The sequence below is a fragment of the Aureobasidium pullulans genome (assembly GCF_000721785.1).
Source record: "Aureobasidium pullulans EXF-150 unplaced genomic scaffold scaffold_4, whole genome shotgun sequence".
Lineage (NCBI taxonomy): Eukaryota > Fungi > Ascomycota > Dothideomycetes > Dothideales > Saccotheciaceae > Aureobasidium > Aureobasidium pullulans.
Window position 1 is genome coordinate 940,851 of NW_021941024.1, and position 22,924 is coordinate 963,774.

The window sequence follows — 22,924 nt, forward strand, 5'->3', positions numbered from 1 at the left end:
AGTTCATACACACCCAAGATGGCGGAACAAGCACAAGCAGCAGCTAACGTTGTCAAGGAGGCTGTCAACGACGTGGCCGAGAAGGTCGGCGCCCTCACCACTGGCGACAATGCCGCAGCTCCCACCCTCTACCTTGACGAGGTGACTGGCGAGAAGGTCAGCAAGACTGAGCGTGCGTATCTGTCCGTGTGCGACAACAAACGTGGAAGAGTGGCTGAGAGACAGTAGTCAAGAAGCGCCAGAAGCAGCGCGAAAAGGAGGCCAAGAAGGCCGAGAAGGCGGCAACGACCACTGCACCACCAGCAAAGAAGAAGACTGCCAGCGCCGAGGAGGAGGAGGCTCACCTGAACCCCAACCAGTACTTCGAGATCCGCAGCAGAGCCATCCAGAAGCTCCGCCAGAACCACCAGCCCAACCCCTACCCGCACAAGTTCCACGTCAACTACGACCTGCGCAACTTTGAGAAGGAGTTCGGCCACCTCAAGTCGGGCGAGCACCAGAAGGAGAAGACTCTGAACATTGGAGCCCGCATCTACAACAAGCGTTCGTCTGGAGCCAACCTGTGCTTCTACGATGTCCGCGCCGAGGGTGTGCGCATGCAGGTCATGTGCCAGTCGCAGGAGTCGACCAGCGACAAGTCCTTTGCCGAGCAGCACGAGCTGCTGCGCCGTGGAGACATCATCGGCATCAAGGGCTACCCTGGCCGCACCAACCCGCGCACCCGCGACTCGGGCGAGCTCTCGCTCTTCGCCCAGGAAGTCACCCTCCTCACCCCCTGCCTGCACCAGCTCCCCGACGAGTACTACGGCTTCAAGGACCAGGAGCAGCGCCACCGCCGCAAGTTCCTCGACCTGATCATGAACGACCACACTCGTAGCACCTTCATCACCCGCTCCAAGATGGTCACCTACATCCGCAACTACTTCGACTCGCGTGACTTCATCGAGGTCGAGACTCCCATGATGAACGCCATCGCTGGTGGTGCTACCGCCAAGCCCTTCAAGACATACCACAACGACCTCGATATGGAGCTGTACATGCGTATCGCCCCCGAGCTGTTCCTCAAGCAGCTGATCGTCGGTGGTCTCGAGCGTGTCTACGAGATTGGCCGTCAATTCCGCAACGAGGGTATCGATCTTACCCACAACCCCGAGTTCACCACTTGCGAGTTCTACGAGGCTTTTGCCGATGTCTACGACCTGATGGACACCACCGAGGACCTTGTGTCCAACCTCGTCAAGCACCTGACCGGTGGCTACGAGACCAAGTTCGAGACCCAACACGGCGAGATCTACACCGTCAACTGGGCCAAGCCCTGGAAGCGCATCGAGATGATTCCCGCTCTCGAGGAAGCCTGTGGTGAAAAGTTCCCCGAAGGCGACCAACTGCACACCGACGAGACCAACGAGTTCCTCAAGCGCATGCTCAAGAAGACCAACGTCCAGTGCTCTCCTCCTCTTACAAACGCTCGCATGCTCGACAAGCTTGTCGGTGAGTTTATCGAGGAGAAGTGCATCAACCCCACCATGATCACTGGTCACCCCCAGATGATGTCTCCTCTCGCCAAGTACCACCGCAGCAACAAGGGTCTCTGCGAGCGTTTCGAGGCTTTCGTCTGCAAGAAGGAGATTGTCAACGCTTACACCGAGTTGAACGATCCCTTTGACCAGCGTCTTCGCTTCGAAGAGCAAGCCCGCCAGAAGGAGCAGGGTGACGACGAGGCCCAGCTTGTCGACGAGACTTTCTGCCAGGCTCTGGAGTACGGTTTGCCACCTACTGGTGGTTGGGGTATGGGTATTGACCGCATGGTCATGTTCCTCACCAACCACTACTCGATCAAGGAGGTTCTCACCTTCCCCTTCATGAAGGACGACAAGTCGGTCGCCGAGAAGCCCAAGGCCGCCGAGGTTGTTGACGTGACTCCCATGCCTGAGGAGGGTATTCGTAAGTTCTGTTTGTCCGCATCGAACCTCAGCCACTAACTAGACCACCTTGCAGCTCACAAATAGACACGTCCGGTTATATGAACAGACAGACATCATCTGACTTGTCTCCATACCTCCTGTGAAGTTGTCCCGTAGGGGCACCGAAGAGATGAAGTGAAAAAAATACCGTCTTGTAGACACGAATCAACACACGCCTTTTTGTTTAACGCGAATCTTTCAAGATATTTAGAATAGAGTATCGATGCCAATTGTGATATCATAAGAACAGTAGAGGAAAGAACAAAACCGGGAATACTGCTCCCATGTACGCCGCCAATAAAGAAAAGCTCCGGCTTCTCTCGAGAAAATGTGTAAAATGCATATGTTTTTGGGGTGGTCGTCGCAGCAGAAGAAGGGAGACATTTTACATGATGACCTCGTTGCTCACATCTCTGCGGAGATCCTTGTAAGGCAAGCATACACAGTTCTGCACGCGGACCTCATCGCCGACGTTGCACTCCTTGCCCAAAATGGTAACGCTCTGGACCTTGACGCCATTCTTGATGATGGTGGTGTGGTGCTCGCGGACGGGTGTGGGGGTACCCTCGACACGAGCCCAGGCGCCAACGCGCGAAGACCAGCCAATGATCGAGTAGAGGATACAAGCGTCGTGCTTGATCTCGGCATCTTCCAGAACGATAGAGTCCTTGATACGGGCACCAGCACCGACTACAGCACGAGGACCAATTGAGACATTGGGACCGATCTTTGCGGTAGGGTCAACCTGTGCTGAAGGGTGGATGTATACGGGCGGCAAAATGGTGGCTGAGGGTTTGGCAAGGTCGTCACTTTGCTGCTGGAAGGCCTTCATCAAGTAGAGAGCGTTGGCGGGCACGGCGGAGCCGGCAGTCTTGATCTGGCGCCAGAAGTCTGTTGTCTCGAGGACGAAGAACTTTGAGCTGTCTGCCAAGTCGGAAAGAATGTCTTGCTCGAGGCGGATGACCTCGTTCTTGCGGTTCTCGTCATCCTCATCGTCGTCGGCGTTGTTGAGCGAGAAGTCGCGGCTGTCGAGGGCTTCGGAAGAAGGGTATGAGAGCAGACGGGGACGGTCGCTGCGGCGTTTGATGGCGGTCTTGATGCTGGGGAAGATGCACTCGGTGCTGAAGAGGTAGACACCGCAGTTGATCAGGTTGCTGATGTGGCCCTCTGGCTTCTCGACGTAATGGAGCACACGCTTGGTGTGGGTGTCGCTGACAATGCATCCGAAGTTCGTGGCAGCCTCGTTGGAAACGCGGGTTCCCAGAATGACGGCCTCGGCATCCTTCTCTTCGAACAGACGCAGCATCTCGCCTAGCGGGAAAGAACAGCAGACATCGGCGTTGAGGACGAAGAAGCGGTCGGGGCGGCCCTTCAGGATGGCATCGCGGAAGTGGTACAGACCGCCAGCGGTACCCAGGGCAGTGTATTCGCGCAGGTAGCGGATCGAGATGTGGGGGTATTCGCGGTGGGCGTCCTTGATGAAGTCGCGGAAGACGGTCTCGTCGTAGTAGCCGACTAGGAAGACCTCTGTGATCTCGGGAACTCTGGTGACGGCGTCGAAGCAGTGCTGGATGATGGGCTTGCCGGCGACCTCGAACAGGGGCTGTTTGGCGCAAGCTGGTTAGACGGAGCTCGAACAGGTGGACGGTGATCGGCATCAATTCACCTTGGGGACATCCAGAGACAAGGGGCGGAAACGAGTTCCTCTGCTGGGGCCTCCGACCTTTGCGCTTGTGTTAGCAGCGACTCGAGTATACAGTAAACACAGCTAGCTCCACTTACCAAAATGACAGCTTTGGTCGAAGGAACGGGGTTGCGGCTTCTGCTGCGGGTAGGAAGTTGTAGAGAGGCCATTACAAAGTAGTGTGTGAATTAGAGAAGAACAAAAATAGGTTCCTTCCTGGCAGAGAAAAGAAAGCAAAGTCGACAGAACAAACCAAGGTGAAATGGCCAGACGAAAGGTGAACGATGAAATGAAGAAGCACCAGCTGTCCAGCAGCACCCCGCCGCCCGCGCGAATCAACCAACGCCAGGGGCAGGACCCTTGCTCGATGCGCAACCCTTGCCCCTATTTCTGGTCCAATGAATACGAATCTGCCCGCAACCCGTCTGTACCGAGTCGAACTCGTTTCTTTTCATCACTCGTCCAACCGTTTAAACCACTACTTCCCCTTTCTGTTACTCTTGGTCTGGCCGTCTCGTCAACAGCCACGTTACACACACGCCCTGCTGCCATCTTCAGCTGACGGTCCCGTCTGACGCCTCCTTTCTTTCCTGATGACCCTGATTGTACTATCAAAAGTGAGAGGAACAACCGCGAGTCCAACTGGGCTCTGTCCACTGGTCAGTTGTCTATGTCCATGTTATCCATCTCCTTCACTCTGCTCCATAGAGTATATGCATGCATACACACTGCATGGATGTTCCCATGTGCTTGAACCTGGTCCGGGTGAAGTTCCAATGACCATGCCGCTTTCTCCCTCAGATATCTAGTGACTAGAGAGCATGCCAGTCAGCATATCTGTAGAAGACAACACCGCAATAACACCACTCTTGAACGAAGCCTAGATGTTCGCAAGCTGTTACTGCAGCAGAGCTGAAGAAGGTGTCTCAAGCCTTCGACCAGCGAGCGAAGTAAGGCTGCTATAAGCCCCGACGTCTCTCGGACTCTCATAGATGTTTCTCTTGGGAAGAAACAGAGGCTCCAGGCGGCCATTAAGCATCCAATCCTGGTGTCCAGGTGCAGGAGGTCGGATCGAGTCTGAGATCAGGATGGTCAGAACCAAGCATAGCGCCCACTCCAGGACATCAATCAACACACACGCCGCGGTGTAGACCCCACGTCTTGATGACTCCACGGGGATTGATTCCTCCTGGTCTGGATATGGATTGTGAAGGCTCTTGTCTCGCTCACAAGCACAGCAAGACACTCCTAAGCCTTATGCTACACACAAACAGCCACGAACGAATTGATTCTGAAGAATTTCAGAACAACGAATATGAGTTTGTAACGCACAGCAGCACTATTAGCGGGTACAGTCAACCATGAAAAGGTCCAGGAGCCAGCCGCTTAACTGGAGCTAGATATCCCATGTCGTTTCCTCGATGTGGACCCCACCTGGCTAAGTTCTGTATACCCGCCTCCAGGCCAACGACGAGATAAAGGCTATACAAGGCAGGAAAGGGCATGAACAGTCCAGGTGTTCATCCAAGAAATCTGTTCGAATCATCAGTCGTCAGCCACCTCCCCGTATTTCCCATTGTGTTCTGCTTTGATCGATAAACGGATCAAGAACTGCATGAATTTTCGTGAAGAGACCTTCTACTACGACAACGGTTTTGGCGGATTTCTCGATTTTGTTTGAGATCCGGGACTCACCGCTATCACAAAGCCGATGACAATTCAATCGTTCGACCAAAAGACTGGTTGTGTTTGGCAATGTTTTGTATACAGTAAAGATAAGAAAGTGGAAGCACACAACTCATGTGACTTTGGCATCACCAGTCACACATTGCAACGCCTGACTTCACTGCTTGATGACATGAGGTTTGATCTGAGATTGTTTAGCAGACAGAAACATCCAGATCTTCAGTCAAACCTTGCTGAAGCATCGACCCTGTCAATTCACGTGAGTGATGCAGCTGTATCTAGAAGAGACGATGCTCTGTAGATTGATCAACTGTTCAATCACCACCTACATTTTCTGTACAAATACTGTCCCTCGTGGAATTCCACATCGTGTAGAATAGAAACCCTCGACAGCAAGAAACAACGCCACTTTTCTCAGAGATTGCTATAGGAAGACGTAGTATTCATCGTGAACCTTTTGATCCTGCAAAAGTGATCATTGAAGAAGGTACCCATAGGAGAAGTGTCTGTGTCAAGTTCCTCGGCACTCCCTGCTCTCGCATGCTTTCAACTACTGCGAGAACTACTTCTCGTGATGATGAACCGCTAGCCAATTCGGGAAATTCCAGACTTGCTGGATCACGGGATGCTTGGCGGCATGCTATCGAGAGGATGTGTTCATCTCGCGAGCAGCACGATGTATCTGCGGTATCTACTCCGGGTAAGTGTCTTGCTTCAAAGTATGGTAGAAGTCGTCTGATTGAGGGTGCTCTGATATGATTCGAGACGAATGAACGATACGTTCCATGGGAGATTAAGTCGCAAGTTGGTACCGCTACGGGCAGGGAAAAGGGTTTCTTACTCTCAATTTCGTATTGGGTCGACCATTTCCGTTGAGTTCAACTTTACGTTGAACATTCAGTCGCTTGTCAAGTCTGTTCTTGCTGGCTGCTGCTCCGCTAACGTATCTACACACCAACGATCCACGCAGGGAAACGATCCGACTAACAAAATCTTGCCGAGAAAAGTGAGCACGGACGAATTTCTGCAGCACTGGATCGTTTCCCTGTATGGATCGTTGGTGTGTAGATACGTTGGTTAGTTCAGGTGGGAGCTAAGATGACAGGACGACCCGAAGATCTAGCGTAATTCTTCGACGACCTCATCCCTTCTCTTCTTGTGCTTGAAGAGCAACGATCCAGGTCTGCACTTTGCTTTCATCATACTCTAAGAACTGCTTACACAGGTGATCATGCCCGCGTTCCATGTTCTCTGCTGCTTTTGTCTTTGTCAGATACGTATGCTTAGTGCAGTCATTTCGTGCCTTTCGTTGTCAGCATCGAAGTTCCGTTAAAAGGCAGCATGCTGGCGGTTGATCTGGCTGCAATCATGACTTTAGTAGGGGTTGTCTCGAATTCCTGGAATCAATGACTTCGAGCGTCCTCCTCAGTGTCCCGTTCGGTGAAACAAGAATCTTGTGGTTCCATTGAGACCAATCATGGCTATACTGAGGTTGAGCACAATGGCAAAAGGGTTTTTAGGACGCAGGAGCTGGACTGATAGAACTCTCACTGCGGATCTAGTATTGCAGCCAGAATAGTCAAGACACCGTGTCACCACTCTACAAGATTGCATGGTATATGATTGCAGTTAGACACCTAGTGACTACTGTTGGGCTCGTTGAATTCGAAAGCATGACGCGTCCAGGAAGAGCTATCAAGATTATATAGCAGCGTCAATCAACAGGTATATATGAAAATAGATGAGAGAGAGAAGCACGATACTGTTAGATCATCGACGAGATTCATCATCGGGGATCCCAAGCGAGAGCCAAAGTAGGGAGAATATCATAGGCAAGGTTGTTAAGAGCACGTCATCATGATATATCACGAACGACAAGTACAAACAAAGATAAGAGCGCTCGCATTGGATGAATTCATTGTGACTGTGAATTAGATATAGGGAAAGATTGTACGTTAGATTGAAGACATGAAAGGAGACAAAACGAACATGATAGCGTGAGACATGATACGAAAAGTGGCGTGCTTAGTAGACATCTTCGATGAGATGCTACGATTCCCAGCTCATAATGCGTGCAATAGCATTTAGCACTTGGTGATGTAAAGACCGATGCTAAGACATTATTAGCTAGACGTTGATAGCAGAGGATAATAGCAAAACTCACGGAGACGGGTTGTAGTCCTGGAAATACGAAAGCATGGTACCGTCCGATGCAGACAATCCGAAACCGATAGCAGACCCGGCTGGGCAGGGGAACGTTGCAACCACCGACGACGTGCCAGGGGCAACCTTGGTCACACCGTAATCAGTGGCAACGCCAGGCTTGTTGTTGTACGTGGTGCTGGAGCTGGCAGTGCCTTTCAGCATTGTGAAGTCGACACCCCCAGCGCCAGAGAAGTCGAACGAAGAAGTCTCAAGATTCTTCTGCTCGGGAAACAAGAAGACCAAAGAACAGGTCTTTCCGGAATCAGAGCTGGGGATATCGAAGTTGAACAAGCTCGATACAGAGCTAGTGATAGTACCGTTGTAAGAAGTACCGAACGCCTTGTCTGGCTGCTTAGAGTCGACCGGGACAATGAGATGAGGGTACTCGTAGGCACCAGTCAGAGCAGCAGGACAAGTCTTGGGAGTAGGGGCTGGTGCGGGAGCTGGAGCAGGGCAGCCGGATTTGCAGTTATCCGCACTCAAGGTGACGGAGACGCAGCCACCTTGACCAGCTGGGGCAGTGGTGTAAATGTTGTATCCTCCGTTGTCACCAGTTGGGCAAGACTTGAAGTCAGTGTTGCCTTTGATTGAGAGCTTGCCATCACAACCGACGGAAAATCCATCCGTGGGGCTGGCACCCTGGTCACACTGGAACTGAGTTGTAGGAGGTGTCAAAATGCAGCCACGACCATTGCCATCAGTGAGCCCACCCTTGGAGTCAATGCAATATTGAGCACCGGGTAAGCCTGTGGGAAGACATCAGTAAGGAAAGATACAAGAAAACAGCTTCAGCATAGGTACCTTGTCCAATGCGGTTCTGACCATCAGAGAGCTGACCGACAACGCCACCAGGACCACCAGAGGCAGTCAAATGGAAGCAGCTAGAAATTGAGTTATTAGAAGAATGTATGAAGTCGGTCATAGAATCCACATACCATGGAGAGTCGCGAGCAACAAGTGCATCTGCTGCAGCAACAAGAGCAGCGGAAACGAAGAAGGATTTCATATTTGCTGATTGGATAAAAAGGATGTCTTGAGGAAAAGATATTGATAAATTGATAATGAAGAGGAAGCAGACCTACGTGAGGGACGTGGGCTATATATATGTCAGGATTTATGTGATGAAGAATAGATCATCATCTTCCAAGCCAGTCATGAAATCGTGAGATGAGACAGTACCGCTTGTCTGCGTTAGGAATGTAGGAGCAGCATAGCAATGATGTCGCCAGACGATGCTCCGTCTTGCTGCTTGTCATCATTGCAATAAGTTATTCCCGATTTACGAGGTCATCTGAGCGAGGTTACTTTGAATCCTCCGAGGAGGACGTAGAGACGTTTGTATCAAACTAGTCGATTTCCAGAGCGGTTCAGATTTGAGGCATATCTAGCGCGATGGAACGATGTCGCCTCGGGATGCAATGAATACAGGCCATGGCCGGCGGGGTGGCCATGGTCAGCTAGAAAGCGATGCATTATTGAGACGGTGACTCTCGGCATGAATGGTATGGTAGTGCAACTTGCTACCGTACGAGATGGGAGGAGTAACACAATGTTCATGGCACACTTGATAGGGTGAAGTTCGACTGGAAATGTGAAACTCCAGATCGGCAGACGCGGGGTGCAGAACTTGGCAAACTTCTAGACGTCACGATTGACCTAGATTCTTACTCAAGCAGGCAAGGTCGATGGAAAGTCGGAAGATATTATTCTATGAATAGCAGTCTTGGTTGTGGGACGTAGCGATTGACAGACTCGATCTGGGACCTTGATGGGACCTTGATGGCCATGTGACAGTTTTATGGTCAGTCGAGTCGCTGCACCGCTGCGATCCCACTGGTAGAAAACAAACCTTGACCTGTTCCTGCCGCAGCACAAAGCCAAGCATGCACAAGCAACTGGTTCAAAGTCAGGCATTCGAGAAAGCTTTCGTGTGACAAGATTTCCGGTCTTTGTCGTCAGTCAGACCGATGTCTGAACTTTGATCTCTGCGGAATAGCGGTGTCGAAAATGGATCAATTGATCACCCAGAATGACTCGAGTCTTTGTAGTCGAAAGGAACTAATGAAAGCGCTTGTCACCACCTCCCCGTGTGCTAAAATCTGTCACGTCTAGCTATCTCACGGCCACGCCTAGGGCCGCTTGGACTGTAGAAATGCACAATGTTTTTAGCATTAGTCCGGCCGTCCGTAGAGAGTTCCTAACTGTCGCACTCTCAGTGGACGGCTACATTGATCTTAAAAACATTGTGCATTTCTGCAGCATGCGCGTGACAAAGTTCTGCACACGGGGAGGCATAAAGCTTGATCGACTGCCGATGATAAACGGAGCTGCAGTGTTGTGTTAGAAAGGTATGCATTCGATAGTCACGCAACCATGATTTCATGGGAGCGCAAGATCGATAGTCTGTATCTGGGAAACACAATCTGGATATTTGACTGGCGCTCACGGAGGAAGTAGTTTCCGGTAAGCCTTCTTACGAGACTAGTGCCTCTCGTACCTGCAATCACAGGCTTGTAATTTGAAAGGACTACGGGTAGGGATCATTACTCGGACTTAGCTGTGATAGCAGCTACTAGTTCAATGAAGCCTCAGAGTCAGCTCTTGCCATGGCTCGTCAGACTACACCCTTCGCCTGATGGGGAAAATGCATGCCACGTAGACGTCGTTACGGAGAGATCGATGCGATGAACTCTTGTTATTTAGAAGGCTGACTAGACTGCTTCGATGTATTGGTGAACAGTGAAAGTAGGTGCAGAATGCTCGGAGACCGGCTCTTTCATCTAGACCTTGATGTCCACCTATGCTGGAATCTTTCACATCCACGACATCCCTCGAAAATGCTACTTGTGTGTAGAGTAGCCCTTGTATCTGTTCATTCTCTCCTTCCTTAGCATACTGCGTTGTCCTTCCTCTTTGATCGATCGAGCTGCTATTTCATTTATGCCTTTGTCTTCTTCGAGCTGGGCTGACGGGCATCGTGGTCAGAGTCGTTGGTGCCCAACTCCTTGAGTTTGCGCTTGTTCGAGTTCTTCGTCTTTTTGGCCTTCACCACCTTGGGTTGAGTGATGAATGGACGCAGGAAAGCGTCGACGACGTTGTGCTCGAGTTCAGGGTTGAAGGCCAGCTGCTTGATGCCACGAAGGCGCTTAAGGGCCGTGAAGCCAGGAATCTGTGCGAGTGAGGGGAACTTGCGGCGGCTCGAGTCGATAGTGTAGTGTCCAGCAGGATCCTGGCTCACTGACATGATCAGAGTAAGCTTCTGAAGAGTGTCCGACTGAGTGAGAAGCTTAGCTCCAGCCGCGGCGGTCGAGATGCCAAGGTAGCGGACTGTGATGTTCCGGATGAACTTTCTTCTCTCAGTACCGATGTTTGTAAGAAAGCTCTTCAGACAGCTCATGTCGAGGAACTCGAAGTGGTTTTCCCTGTAGAACTCAGGCATGGCCTCACTGTGAATCTGCTTGCTGACCGAGAGCAACGCGAGCATCTTTGAGATGCGGGGCATGGTGAATATGTTCTGAGAAGTAGAGGCCCAGACAGGAACCTTTTCCTCGTATGCCAAGAATGTTCCTCTGCCGACACGCAGACGAAAGCCAGTGGCTTTGAGCACAAGACGGTAGATCTTCAGGCGCAACTCAACAGGAAGCTCCATGAGAGGACACGAAGCAGGGTCGGTGAGGGCAGATGGCTCAGTTTGGGCCGACTTGAACTTCTTCAAGGCCTCGTACTTTCCAAAGCATTCCTGTATGAAAGCGTATGCAGCACCGCTAGTCATACGGTAGACCTATGTGTGAACGATACGGTTAGCATGCTTCTTGGTTCAGAGTATCCTGAAAACCGTCACAAACACGTGTGATGGTGCAGGATAAGAGACAGTTTGAAAGTTGTATGCACCTTCTGATTGTGCTCGTTGAGCTCGACGTGGACAGGAATGCCGTAGCTGCACAAGTACCTAGAAGCCAGGTCAGCAAAGTGTTTTGGATCGGACGAGTAAAAAGGGTCATACTCTCGGGTACGTGCAGCAAGAGAAAGCACACTGTAACCTGCAGAGTGACCGGACATTGCTGCAAAGAAATACTTGGCTGACTGCGTTGTGTAGTATCTGACTCTGGTTATGATGAATTCGCCGATGTGAGTAACCTTGAGACTCTTGTCTGCGGAGTCCGCAAGTGCGAGAAGAACAAGCTCTTCGTCTGTTAGTGTGCATGTCATAAGAGACTTGTGCTGATTGAGGATCAAAGTGACCGAAGACGAGAGAGAGATCTTGGTGGCAGCCCAGACGACAGACGGGCCGTCTCCGTGAGACTTGTGCTTGACAGACATGATGATGAAGATGGAAAGGCGCTGAGCAAAGCGACGGAATAAAGGTAGGCGTGTGACTGAGATGGAAGAAGAGACCGACAGTGAGATGCCGGGGTGTTGTTGGAAAAGAAGCGGATCCGCATCGCATCGAACTCGTCGAACCATGGAGAAGTGAACGTAGAGCGGTCGAGCGAAGAACAGCATGGCACTGGGTAGGATTGAGCGCAGCGATGCGTCGAGCGAAAAGCAGCATGGTACTTGGTAGGATTGAGCGCAGCGATGAGTCGAGCGAAAAGCAGCATGGTACTGGGATGAGTCGTCAAAAAGCACCAGCCACGCTCTTGAAAAGCTACAGATGCCTCCTAGACGCTGGATGAGGGAAGAAGCCAGTCGACAATAACAAAGCAGGATCTGACTGCATGGCTGATTTTTGTCTGCTGTGTTGGAATAGCCTTGTAAGAGTTTGTTCATAGCTACATGTCAGGTTTCAAAAAAGCTGTGGCTTTCAGGCTTCGGACACCTGAGACTAGAGCCTTTCATCCTTTCGACTTGCGAGCTAGATAATCAGAGACCCATCTCATGCAGCTTGTCGACAAGCGAGACTTAAATTTTCTGTCTGCGACGGGTATCAACGAGTTTCGGTACTCAAAAAAAGATTTGAAAACAGCAAAACCGCTGTCTTTTATGAGGGCAATATGCAAACACGAGTAAACACTGGGTGGGAGACAAGAATGGTAGAAGATGAAGCAAAGAAAGGGCGGTAGAAAGGATATGATACAAGCAAACTAGGTGGAAGACCTGTTTGGCAACTGACCGCCGGTCAGCTCAGCAGCCATCTTACGAACTCTAGCGTGTGTGAGAGCACTCTCCCTGTTTTGAGCAGATTGGCTGAGAGCACCACCACGGGTTCCTCTAGCAGTGGCGGTGTTGAGCATGTCTACAACGGAGCTGGGAGCACTTTGGGCACTATCCCAGATACTGGCACCGCCTGAGCCAAAGGCGCGAGGCTGGTCGACAGTGCCGAAAGACCTGTCAATTGCGGCGTTGAGCTGAGCATCGGTAACAATGAAGTCGCGAGCATTGACATATAGCGAGTGCAAGGCGTCTCGGCGGTCCTCTTGACGAGCGTGGGAGACTGCGGCCTGTCGGGCACGCATTTGGGCCAGACGGTGGTCCTTGTTCGGATCGGGCAGGGGACCCTTCTGCAGAAGGCTGAGTAGGTTGCTGTCGACCGAGGGAGCGGTCAAGCGCTCATCATCTGGCTCCGGGCGGTGCAGACGAGCTTCACGGTCTTGTTGGCGGAGGGCGGCACGGGTGGCCATGTACGTGTCGGACTTGATTCTGCGATGTTGCAGAGCTTGCAACCCCTCTTTCAAGTTCTTCCTCCGCGACGCAGCCATGCGGTCTTTCCAGACAGAGCGAGGGTCATTGTGAGATGGTTGGACGGCGGGCTCCTTTGTGGCTTGGTCCAGGTTGATGGGAGTTTTGGGGTCTTCGCCGGCAAAGACATCGCGAGGGACGGGCAGGATACCCTTCAGACGGGTCTTGTCCGGGATGGATTGCTGCGGCGGTTGGGGAATATCGATGTAGCGAGGAGATTCGGGACCGAGAGCCAGCTGTGTGGCCGAGGCCGAGAAGGGACGCGAGGACGAGCGGGCAGCGCATGAGGGGCATTTGTAGAGGCCGGCAGCCTGTGGTAGACGGACAGGCATGCTGTGGTTGTGGTTGTGGTTGCGGTCTGAAGGGCAGTCTCGTGTTTCGACTGTCCAAGCTGTTGCTGCTGGATGTCCTGTCTGGCCGAGTCTTGGCGGCTTTGTCCAGAAAAAAAGAGGCAGGCACGACTCACGAGGCAGCCAATCAGCAGCCAATCAGGCCGACGGTGCGAGAGCGGGGCCGTGCGTGGCCGAGCGCTAGCGGCGTCGCATAAAAAAAAGTCCCTTCCCTCTCGCTCCTGCTTCGTCTCTGTGTGGGCTGCCGTTTTTGAGCTCCCTCCTGATCACGAAACCACTACAATCACTCTCCTACCCTACCGTCACTATGGGTACCGGCAAGAAGGAGGCTGCCCGCAAGACGCGCCAGGGCAAGGTCGGCGATGGCATGGCCAACGTCAAGGTCAAGGGCGAGAACTTCTACAGGTGCCACACACGACGTCCCGACTTCCTGACCGCAATGCTAATCCACCTCGCAGAGATGCCAAGAAGGTCAAGAAGCTCAACGTCCTCACAAAAGGAACCGCCCAGCGCAACGCCGCTGGTGACATCACAAAAGCTGCCGTCTTCCAGTCGCGCGAGAGGCCCTCTGCTCGCATCGAGCCCAACCGCAAGTGGTTCACCAACACTCGTGTCATCTCTCAGGATGCCCTCTCCGCTTTCCGCGGCGCCGTCCAGGCCCAGCAGAACGATCCTTACTCATACCTGCTCAAGCAAAACAAGCTGCCCATGAGCTTGATTAAGGATGATGAGACCAAGAAGAACGGCTTGAAGCAGCACCAGGCAAAGATTGCCGTCGAAACTGCGCCTTTCTCCGATACCTTTGGCCCCAAGGCTCAGCGCAAGCGTCCTAAGCTTGCCGTCAGCTCTCTTCTCGATCTCGCCGGCGAATCCGACAAGATGCACGAGACATACATCGACCGTCTTGAGCAGGCTCGTCTTGCTAGCGGACAGCCCGCCGATGACGGCCAAGAGACAGAGGCTGACGGCGCCTTGACCGCCGCAAGGGAGGCCATCTTCTCAAAAGGTCAGAGCAAGCGTATCTGGAACGAGCTTTACAAGGTCATCGACTCCAGTGATGTTGTCATTCATGTTCTGGACGCAAGAGATCCCCTCGGTACCCGCTGCCGAAGTGTCGAGAAATACATCCGCGAGGAGGCTCCTCACAAGCATCTCCTGTTCGTTCTCAACAAGTGCGACTTGATTCCCACCAGCGTTGCTGTAAGTTCTTCTCCTTCTCTTTCCATCACTGTCCGTTTTCCTTTGTCCTTCAATGCCAGCGTTAAGTCAAGGCTCCTTCCGCATCTCGTGTGCTTTTTCTCCCCATGGAAGGAGACTGTTACAACTCTGGCAGATCGAACTCGGCCCGCCGCTAGACCCCGTTATGGACGTCTAGTAGATCGCTTGCCGTTTTGGCTTGCTTTCAAAAGGGTTCGAACGTGTTTCGTTTGAGTTGAGTACCTCTCCCGCTCCAACGAGTGGCTCATGGAGGCTCTCTTAGTTATGATTCACACATCTCTGCTTTTACCTCTTTTCTCCTATCTTCTCTTTTTTCTATGCTCGATGCTCATCGCTCGCTATCACCATCTTCACAATCGCATCATACTGACCGCAGCATCAGGCCAATTGGGTTCGTCTTCTCGGCAAGGAATACCCTACTCTTGCTTTCCATGCGTCCATCAACAACTCGTTCGGCAAAGGATCCCTGATCTCTCTCCTCCGCCAGTTCTCTGCCTTGCACTCCTCTCGCAAGCAGATCTCGGTCGGGTTCATCGGATACCCCAACACCGGCAAGTCCTCGATCATCAACACTCTTCGCAAGAAGAAGGTCTGCAATGTTGCTCCCATTCCTGGCGAGACCAAGGTTTGGCAGTACATCACCTTGATGAAGCGTATTTACCTCATCGACTGTCCTGGTGTCGTTCCCCCAAACATGGGTGATACCGATGAGGATATTCTTCTTCGTGGTGTCGTTCGTATCGAGAACGTCGAAAACCCTGAACAATATGTTGCTGCTGCTTTGAGAAAGTGCAAGAGACACCACGTCGAGAGGACTTATGATGTGCGCGATTGGGAAACACCCACTGAATTCCTCGAGCTTCTTGCTCGTAAGGGCGGCAAACTGCTGAAGGGTGGCGAGGCCGACATGGATGGCGTTGCCAAGATGGTCCTCAACGACTTCCTTCGCGGCAAAATTCCCTGGTTCACTCCTCCACCTGCATCCGCAGCTGCATGGAGTGCAGCTGAGGAGGCAAAGGCTGAGCTTCTGACTGAAATCATCAAGAAGAGAAAGCGTGGTGATGCTGACGAAGGTCGCGAAGTCGAGGAAGAGGATGACGAAGAGGAAGAATTCGCAAGCTTCACCAGCGACGAGGACGCAGACGAAGACCAGGAGTCGGTTGAAGACCAAGAGTCAGCCGATGAGGGTGTTGCCGTTGAGGCGACCGAGGAAGGTTGAAAGACCTCTTAATCGTGGATCATGAATCATGATTTCTACTCTCTTCATTGCACAATCATGCAATATGCCTTTCCCCCCGCCCGTCGATGTCTGCCTCTCGTGCAAGACCATTCTCGACACAAGATGCGGACCACCAATCTTTGGTTCATGCCTACGACCAACTACGCGTGCGATCATCACACTGCCTCTGCTATTCTGGCAAGAACGTCAAAGCTCATCAGTTCGTCTCGAATCTGCTAGTTCTGGCACTGTCGACTCATCGCGGAGTTCTTTCATTGGATGGACATCAACTACCAATGCCGCTCGCCTGTTTGGTCATCAAGAAGAAGGATTCCTTTTGAGATTCCAAATGCTTTCATAGCGAACTCCCGTCTTAGCTTCACTCTTCATTACGAGTTCGTACATAGACGACACCCAAAGACTTCATTCCCGATCACTTTCCAATTGCGTTTACCACTCAACATTGATTTCGCCATGTTCAAGTCAAGTGCAAAAGATGACAAAAAGAGAGAGGAGCAAAAAGCCGTCCCTGAGCTCGTTGAAGCCTTTGATCCAGCATTCTGCCGTACCGAAGCGAGATCTTCTCGGGTCAGCAACAGCCGACCTTCCCCTCTTTTTTCCCGCCATCGTCATGTCGTATTCCTCATTTCGATTGCATGAAGCCAGAACCATGGTGTAAATTATTTTTGCGATCTTCAAAGCACCTGCTCGTCTAGTGAAAGCGGAGAGAATAGGTCTTCTGATGATGTGCGTAGGAAGATCCTCTCAGCCCAATTGGCGGATAATATCATGCAACATGTCTTGTTAATATGCCTCTTCGGCGCCCAAAAAAGCCTACAAGAGTTTACGGGAATATAAGAAGAAGAAGAAGAAGTAGTAGCTGTGAGTGATTTTCTTATTGGTACATTTTCTTCTTCTTCTGTTTCAAGATGAGGATCTCTTTACGTCTCCTCGTATACACTTTCTTCCTTTGTGCTCTGGTCCTGGCTACGGACAATGGCTTGACTACCCAAGTCACCTGGGACCCTTATAGTCTCATGGTGAATGGAGAGCGACTGTTCGTCTTCTCGGGAGAGTTCGCCTATGAACGTGTGCCTGTACCAGAGATGTGGTCAGACATCTTCCAGAAGTTCAAGGCCAATGGTTTCAATGCTGTCAGCATGTATTTCTTTTGGTCTTATCACTCTGCTTCTCGCGATATCTTTGATCTTGAGACCTCGGGAAAAAATGTTCAAGCTGTTCTTGATGCTGCTGCTGAAGCGGGTCTATAGTACGTATAACGAACAGAAGTGATGAACAGTATAGCTAAGGGGGTTCCCTGCAGCGTGATAGCAAGAAACGGACCGTATAGCAACGCGGAGACCAACGCTGGTGGACTTGCGCTTTGGACTTCAGATGGCTCAGGTGGTGAGTACAGTATTCCAAACATCCCAACGAATCTGCGAATTGAGCAGCCTCAGGCAACTATCGAACATCCGATCAGGTCTATCAGGACGCTTGGGCTCCCTGGATCAAGGCACTAAACAAGATTCTGGTGAGGAACCAAATTACGGAAGGTGAGCAAAGCTCTTTCTTCAGCAAACACTTGGCATAAATTGTCGTTCTCATCTGCGAGAAGATATGACAAATTCTGTCTGATATTGTCTTCGTTCTTGCTGACACTGCAACAGGTGGACCTATCATACTCTATCAAGTGGAGAACGAGCTGCAGGAGACTGTCCACAAGGCTGATAATACACTTGTACTCTACATGGAGCAACTCGAGAAAGTTGCCGTCGACTCTGGAATTGTCGTTCCTCTGACTCACAATGAGAAAGGCCAGAGAGGTCAAAGTTGGTCAACCGACTATCAAGACGTGGGAGGTATGTATCTTGAACCACACTGACTTGATCAAATCTAACCATAGAAAAGGCTCGGTCAACATCTATGGTTTGGACAGCTATCCAGGTGGTCTATCATGCACGAACATCAACTCGGGGTTCAACCTAGTCCGCAATTACTACCAATGGTTCCAGAACTATTCCTACACCCAACCCGAGTACTGGCCCGAGTTTGAGTCCGGATTTTACCAGCCATGGGGAGGCTTTTGGTACGATGAGTGCCTTGCAGGTAAGTACTTTTTGACGCGAATGAGATGATCTGGACGGTGTTTTGTTTTAGCACACGTTCTATGATTTATTTGTTATGTTAACTTATTCTTGCTCCAGAACACGACCCTGCATTCGCTGATGTTTATTACAAGAACAACATTGCCCAAAGGGGCACGCTTTTAAGCCTGTACATGTACACATAGTCTGATCCATTCTTGCATACGACATGCTAACAGATGTTTAGGGCCATGGGAGCCACAAATTGGGGCAATCTGGCGGCACCCGTGGTCTATACGTCTTACGATTATTCAGCACCTCTACGAGAGACACGCGAAATTCAGCTCAAGTTTTCTCAAACGTAAGTTGATCCACACGATTAGCACCACTCGAAAGCGCGGGTATCACCAAATGCTGTTTCAATGCACGATGTGTCAGCTACCGTCTGTGTCCTCCAGTGAGAGCCGCGTTTTTCACAAGCTTCCACAGGACATTCCTTCGATTGGTGAAAACACTGTACATTGCATTAGGAACATGCTACGACACAGCCAGCGCAGAGGATCGAGCGCTTTAATCACTTCACACTTGCGCTATCTAGGAACATGGCTGATCTGCTCACAGAAAACTTATTGCGCTCTTCACAAGAGTGTCGCAGGACCTACTCTACACCGAGATGGAAAGCAATGGTACTGGGAATGCTGTTTCGACTCAGGATATCTGGACATGGGTCCTAAGAAATCCAAACACTACTACAGGGTTTTATACGACACAACACGCAAAGTCAAGCTCTAGAGCTGTGACAGACTTCTCCATTAACCTTCAGACATCACTGGGTCCTATCACTGTACCAGATGTTCAGTTGAACGGCCGTCAGAGCAAGATTGTTGTCACGGATTACCACTTTGGCAAGAACACCTTACTCTATTCGTCCGTTGATATCCTCACCTACGGACTGTTTGGCTCGAAAGCCGTTCTCGTCCTGTATCTTGAGCAAGACCAAGTTGGCGAGTTCGCCTTCTCTGGCAATGTTTCGATCAAGTCTTATGGTAACACGAACGTTACGACATCTCGCGTTAAGACCAACGGAACTGCGTCCTATACCAAGCTGGTCTACAAGCAAACAGCAGGCAAGACTGCCTTACAACTATCCAACGGTGTCTTGATGTATCTTCTCGAGGTCACTACAGCCTGGAAATTTTGGGCTCCTCCAACCACGTCCGACCCCAACGTTGCTCCGAACGAGCAAATATTCGCCATCGGACCCTATCTCGTTCGCAATGCCAGCGTCAGTAGCAACGTTGTTTCCATATCTGGTGACAACACCAACTCCACCACTCTTGAAGTCTATGTTGGTGATGCGAGCGTGGATACAATCGTATGGAATGGCGAAAAGCTTCCCACCAAGCAAACAGCATATGGTGCTCTCACAGCTGACCTTGCTTCGATTGTGGACCGCAAAATCACTATACCAACACTCTCTGGATGGAAAGTAGCTGATTCACTACCAGAAGCCGCCAGAGATTACGATGATTCTGCTTGGACCGTATGCAATAAGACCACTACCCGTGCTCCGGTCAAGCCACTGTCACTTCCTGTCCTATACAGCTCCGATTACGGTTACTACTCCGGTAACAAGGTATACCGTGGTTACTTTGACGGGAAGAATGCGGCATCGGCCAATGTGACTGCCCAAGGTGGCTCAGCAGCAGGTTGGAGCGCTTGGCTCAATGGCAAACTCGTTGGCGGTGCTCCTGGAAATGCTTCATTACTTTCGACAACTGCTGTGCTTGATTTTTCGAAAGCGACACTCTACGACAAGGACAATGTACTCACTGTCGTGACAGATTACACTGGCCATGACCAGACGTCTACTGGTAAAGGTGCTGCGAATCCTCGTGGTCTCTTGGGTGTAACCCTCAAAGGCTCTAGCAACGGTACTGCTACATTCAAGCAGTGGAAGATTCAGGGTAACGCTGGTGGCTCGGCAAACATCGATCCCGTCAGAGGTCCCCTCAACGAAGGCGGACTGTACGGTGAACGTCTTGGATGGCATCTCCCTGGTTTCTCTCCCTCGGGCACTGAATGGTCCACTGGCTCTCCTGCTCAAGGGCTCAACTCGAGCGGCATCAATTGGTACGTGACAACATTCGACCTCGATATCGATTCAGACCTCGACGTTCCCATCGGCCTTGAACTATCGGCCCCCGCGGGTACTGTTGCCAGCATCCAAATCTATTTAAATGGGTACCAATACGGAAAGTTCATACCACACATCGGACCCCAGACGCGCTTCCCGTTCCCACCCGGAGTCATCAACAACCAAGGAAAGAACACTCTTGCTCTTAGTGTCTGGGCAGAGACGGACGCAGGTGCCAAACTCGACACTGTTTCGTTGTTCGCATATAATGTCTACCAGACATCCTTTAACTTTGCACAGGATTTCAGCTATCTGCAGCCGGAGTGGACGAGCAAGAGATTGCAATATGCATGAGCTTGTCATACCTCAAGCTAGGGGCCGCGAACAGCAGCGCGACATGAAGTCACACAATCGGAAGAGGGGTGCGGGTAGAGCGTCACCCTCCTTAGCATATATTGACCCTCGTAACTAAATCGTGTAAAGGGATAACATGGTTTTCACCTCGATAATAGAAATGCAGCCCCTGGTTTCCGAGTTTTCGCATTGACGGCTTCGTCAAATTGTAATGTGTTCCCTTACTGGTCGTTATGCCGACATCATGGTCCATCCAATGGATTTTCGTCGGCTATGGCGGCGTCAACAGCAATCATGAAACGAGACTCGAAGCTGAACTAACCTTCAAGGATGCCTTCCTTGACAAGCTCTGCGGGTGAAGGCCGAGTCTGCAAATGCTTCTCGATGGAATCACGACGCATAGCAGCGGCGAGCTCGCGCTGGTGGTTCTGCAGTGCAGGAGCGGCGGTAGAGTCGGGCAGGATGTTGCGTTCGACTAGCTCATCCTTTTCCGGTCGTGAAGCAATAGCTTTGTTCAAGCTGTCTGTGAGTTTGTGACGCTGTAGCTCCTGCTGTTGAGCTTGAAGAGCGCTGGAACATGTCAGCGGTGCTTCCAACTGACCGGTCAGTGATGATTTGTTTACGGTGCTGCGTTGGTGTTGAGCAAGATGTGCTTCTCTCTAAGCTCATGGACCTCAGGTCGGTTTTGGATGGCTTTCTCGAGGCTGTTGCGGCGTTCGAGAGAGATTGGACTCGTGGTGGCAGGGGTCAATTCGTCCGACATGGTTGCTGGGGCTTGTTGCTGGGTTCCACTACAGTAGAGCAACTTTGGTAGACGAGTCGAGCCGCAGAAACAGATGTCGTTGTGCGCGGGTAAATGTGAATTGAGATGGTGAGTAAGCTCCTGAGCTCCCTTTCAACTCCTCACCCGACAACGAGAGACCCTGGATGAAGCGTGCGGGGTTGCCATTGACGGGGGTGGTCACAGGGTCTGCATTGTGGCACAGTCAAACCTCAAAAGAGCTGTTGTAAACACGCGTTCGTCGGCATTATCATTAACGGCTAATATACACAGAATACTGCTGCGGCAAAGCGAGCGCCGACCATGCAATGGCAGTCGTAGGCAGAAGGGCATTTGCAATCATGAAAACACTCTTCCCCTGATCATCCTCCACTTTCTTACTACTTGATCTGAATTGTTTGCTCAATTCGTTTCCGGAAATAGGCGGTTTGTTGAGCGATGCGTTTATGCACCCTCGTCATCCTCACCAACACGGATGGCACCCTCGCTGCTGACACCGTGGGTCCAGAAGCCACCAAGCTCAACCTGAGTCTCAGGCATGCTCTGGTGAGTGAAGAGCAACCAGGCACCGAAGACGGGCTTGGCGAGAAGGTCAAGGACGGCGTAGGCAATGATCTCCTGGTCGACAGACATCTTGCGGGAGCCATCGGCAACACCCCAAACACTGTATCATTTTTAGCAATGGTTTAAGCAGGGGAACGGAAACATGACTTACATAGGGTAGATGGTCCAGATGACAAGAGTGAAACCGGCAATGGAAGCGAAGAACTTGCCAACCTTGCCACCCTTGGCCATGGCGTTGGCGCGGCCGTGAACGGCGAGCATCCAGATGACGACGAGGTAGGCGATGCAGGCAATGGCGTACCAGCCCCACTTCTGAGGAGTGCCCTCGGTGCCGTAGGCAGCGAAGAGACCGGTCAGAACCATGATGACATCAGCAACAATGGCCAACAGGATGTGGCCACCGCTAAGACCGGCGAGGAGAGCCAGGTCGAGGAGGAGAAGAGGGGTGGTCAAGCTCCAGTCAACGTAACGGGCCCAGTAGACCTGGCGGTAGACGTCGTGGGTGGTGTCGGGGACGTGACGGTGAGAGTCAGTGACGGTGGTGCGGTGGTAGCTGATGCCGTGGCCGGTGGCCATGGCAAAGTAGGACAGAGAAGCAAAGGTGACGATGAGGGTGGTGACGACGTGGTAGAGACGCTTGGAGATGGGGACGGTCCAGGAAAGGCCAACGAAGACAATCATGGAGAGGAGCATCAGGACGAAGACGGCCCACAGAGCGCGGGTGCCGGTCTCGGTGACGGTCTCATACTCGGGGAGAGAAGGGACAACGGTGGGGATGGGAGCGACAGAGCTCGTGGCCTTGAAGGCCTCAACAGGGTCGACAATCATGGCTGGTGCGTGGATTGAAGAGGGGATGGGATGGAGGGAGGAGAGTGGTTGAGGGTGAGATGGAAGAGCAGCGGAGGGGGAGACGTTCTTAAACAAGGCAGCTGCGAGCTCTGAGCTGCTGCGCGCGGAGCTTTCGATCGCGCCTGCCTGTCGCGATGACGTTGTCAT

General features: G+C 51.6%; 11 protein-coding genes across 11 annotated transcripts; 3 read left to right on the forward strand and 8 right to left on the reverse strand.

Moving 5' to 3' along the window:
* Positions 1–18: 18 nt before the first annotated feature.
* Positions 19–2,009, forward strand: M438DRAFT_332943 (lysyl-tRNA synthetase; the record flags this gene model as incomplete). Its single annotated transcript, XM_029903558.1, has 3 exons — positions 19–172; positions 229–1,944; positions 1,999–2,009. 3 exons carry the CDS (start codon positions 19–21, stop codon positions 2,007–2,009), a joined length of 1,881 nt encoding a protein of 626 aa, XP_029763331.1.
* Positions 2,010–2,349: 340 nt separating this feature from the next.
* Positions 2,350–4,063, reverse strand: M438DRAFT_292104 (nucleotide-diphospho-sugar transferase; the record flags this gene model as incomplete). Its single annotated transcript, XM_029901769.1, has 3 exons — positions 3,747–4,063; positions 3,631–3,687; positions 2,350–3,567 (listed from the first exon to the last, which is right to left on the reverse strand). Exons 1-3 carry the CDS (start codon positions 3,816–3,818, stop codon positions 2,350–2,352), a joined length of 1,347 nt encoding a protein of 448 aa, XP_029763332.1. The 5' UTR covers positions 3,819–4,063.
* A 3,431-nt stretch (positions 4,064–7,494) lies between these two features.
* On the reverse strand, positions 7,495–8,545 carry M438DRAFT_268532 (uncharacterized protein; the record flags this gene model as incomplete). The annotated part of the gene is made up of 3 exons (XM_029900264.1): positions 7,495–8,285; positions 8,341–8,420; positions 8,475–8,545. The coding sequence occupies 3 exons, from the start codon at positions 8,543–8,545 to the stop codon at positions 7,495–7,497; spliced, it is 942 nt and encodes a 313-aa protein (XP_029763333.1).
* A 252-nt stretch (positions 8,546–8,797) lies between these two features.
* On the reverse strand, positions 8,798–9,771 carry M438DRAFT_343526 (uncharacterized protein). Its single transcript, XM_029905001.1, has one exon. It carries the CDS (start codon positions 9,451–9,453, stop codon positions 9,208–9,210), a length of 246 nt encoding a protein of 81 aa, XP_029763334.1. The 5' UTR covers positions 9,454–9,771; the 3' UTR covers positions 8,798–9,207.
* Positions 9,772–10,876: 1,105 nt separating this feature from the next.
* On the reverse strand, positions 10,877–11,197 carry M438DRAFT_245414 (uncharacterized protein; the record flags this gene model as incomplete). The annotated part of the gene is made up of 1 exon (XM_029899584.1): positions 10,877–11,197. A coding segment is annotated over one exon (321 nt), but the record flags the coding sequence as incomplete, so codon positions are not given.
* Positions 11,198–11,328: 131 nt separating this feature from the next.
* Positions 11,329–12,466, reverse strand: M438DRAFT_162751 (uncharacterized protein). Its single transcript, XM_029899056.1, has one exon. It carries the CDS (start codon positions 12,307–12,309, stop codon positions 11,377–11,379), a length of 933 nt encoding a protein of 310 aa, XP_029763336.1. The 5' UTR covers positions 12,310–12,466; the 3' UTR covers positions 11,329–11,376.
* On the reverse strand, positions 12,261–13,577 carry M438DRAFT_343528 (uncharacterized protein). Its single transcript, XM_029905002.1, has one exon. The coding sequence runs from the start codon at positions 13,548–13,550 to the stop codon at positions 12,624–12,626; it is 927 nt and encodes a 308-aa protein (XP_029763337.1). The 5' UTR covers positions 13,551–13,577; the 3' UTR covers positions 12,261–12,623.
* Positions 13,578–13,875: 298 nt separating this feature from the next.
* Positions 13,876–16,005, forward strand: M438DRAFT_372696 (nuclear/nucleolar GTP-binding protein; the record flags this gene model as incomplete). The annotated part of the gene is made up of 3 exons (XM_029908364.1): positions 13,876–13,973; positions 14,027–14,768; positions 15,163–16,005. 3 exons carry the CDS (start codon positions 13,876–13,878, stop codon positions 16,003–16,005), a joined length of 1,683 nt encoding a protein of 560 aa, XP_029763338.1.
* Positions 16,006–16,934: 929 nt separating this feature from the next.
* On the forward strand, positions 16,935–20,583 carry M438DRAFT_353186 (uncharacterized protein; the record flags this gene model as incomplete). Its single annotated transcript, XM_029906852.1, has 8 exons — positions 16,935–17,275; positions 17,306–17,412; positions 17,466–17,561; positions 17,676–17,867; positions 17,917–18,114; positions 18,213–18,288; positions 18,340–18,453; positions 18,714–20,583. 8 exons carry the CDS (start codon positions 16,935–16,937, stop codon positions 20,581–20,583), a joined length of 2,994 nt encoding a protein of 997 aa, XP_029763339.1.
* A 121-nt stretch (positions 20,584–20,704) lies between these two features.
* Positions 20,705–21,545, reverse strand: M438DRAFT_162820 (RPEL repeat protein). Its single transcript, XM_029899057.1, has 3 exons — positions 21,207–21,545; positions 20,906–21,153; positions 20,705–20,854 (listed from the first exon to the last, which is right to left on the reverse strand). The coding sequence occupies exons 1-3, from the start codon at positions 21,344–21,346 to the stop codon at positions 20,826–20,828; spliced, it is 417 nt and encodes a 138-aa protein (XP_029763340.1). The 5' UTR covers positions 21,347–21,545; the 3' UTR covers positions 20,705–20,825.
* A 39-nt stretch (positions 21,546–21,584) lies between these two features.
* M438DRAFT_343531 (family A G protein-coupled receptor-like protein) lies at positions 21,585–22,762 on the reverse strand. The gene is made up of 2 exons (XM_029905003.1): positions 22,080–22,762; positions 21,585–22,028 (listed from the first exon to the last, which is right to left on the reverse strand). The coding sequence occupies exons 1-2, from the start codon at positions 22,754–22,756 to the stop codon at positions 21,809–21,811; spliced, it is 897 nt and encodes a 298-aa protein (XP_029763341.1). The 5' UTR covers positions 22,757–22,762; the 3' UTR covers positions 21,585–21,808.
* Positions 22,763–22,924: the final 162 nt, after the last annotated feature.

Excerpts from the sequence above, each read along its gene's own strand:
- M438DRAFT_343526 (XM_029905001.1), bottom strand. The coding sequence starts at position 9,453 with ATGCCTGACTTTGAACCAGTTGCTTGTGCATGCTTGGCTTTGTGCTGC.
- M438DRAFT_162751 (XM_029899056.1), bottom strand. The coding sequence starts at position 12,309 with ATGAACAAACTCTTACAAGGCTATTCCAACACAGCAGACAAAAATCAG.
- M438DRAFT_343528 (XM_029905002.1), bottom strand. The coding sequence starts at position 13,550 with ATGCCTGTCCGTCTACCACAGGCTGCCGGCCTCTACAAATGCCCCTCA.
- M438DRAFT_162820 (XM_029899057.1), bottom strand. The coding sequence starts at position 21,346 with ATGTCGGACGAATTGACCCCTGCCACCACGAGTCCAATCTCTCTCGAA. Across the intron at positions 21,154-21,206 it reads CTCAACACCAACGCAGCACC|CGCTCTTCAAGCTCAACAGC; the intron begins GTAAACAAATCA and ends GACATGTTCCAG. Across the intron at positions 20,855-20,905 it reads CAAGGAAGGCATCCTTGAAG|CCGACGAAAATCCATTGGAT; the intron begins GTTAGTTCAGCT and ends ACGCCGCCATAG.
- M438DRAFT_343531 (XM_029905003.1), bottom strand. The coding sequence starts at position 22,756 with ATGATTGTCGACCCTGTTGAGGCCTTCAAGGCCACGAGCTCTGTCGCT. Across the intron at positions 22,029-22,079 it reads ATCTGGACCATCTACCCTAT|TGTTTGGGGTGTTGCCGATG; the intron begins GTAAGTCATGTT and ends AAAATGATACAG.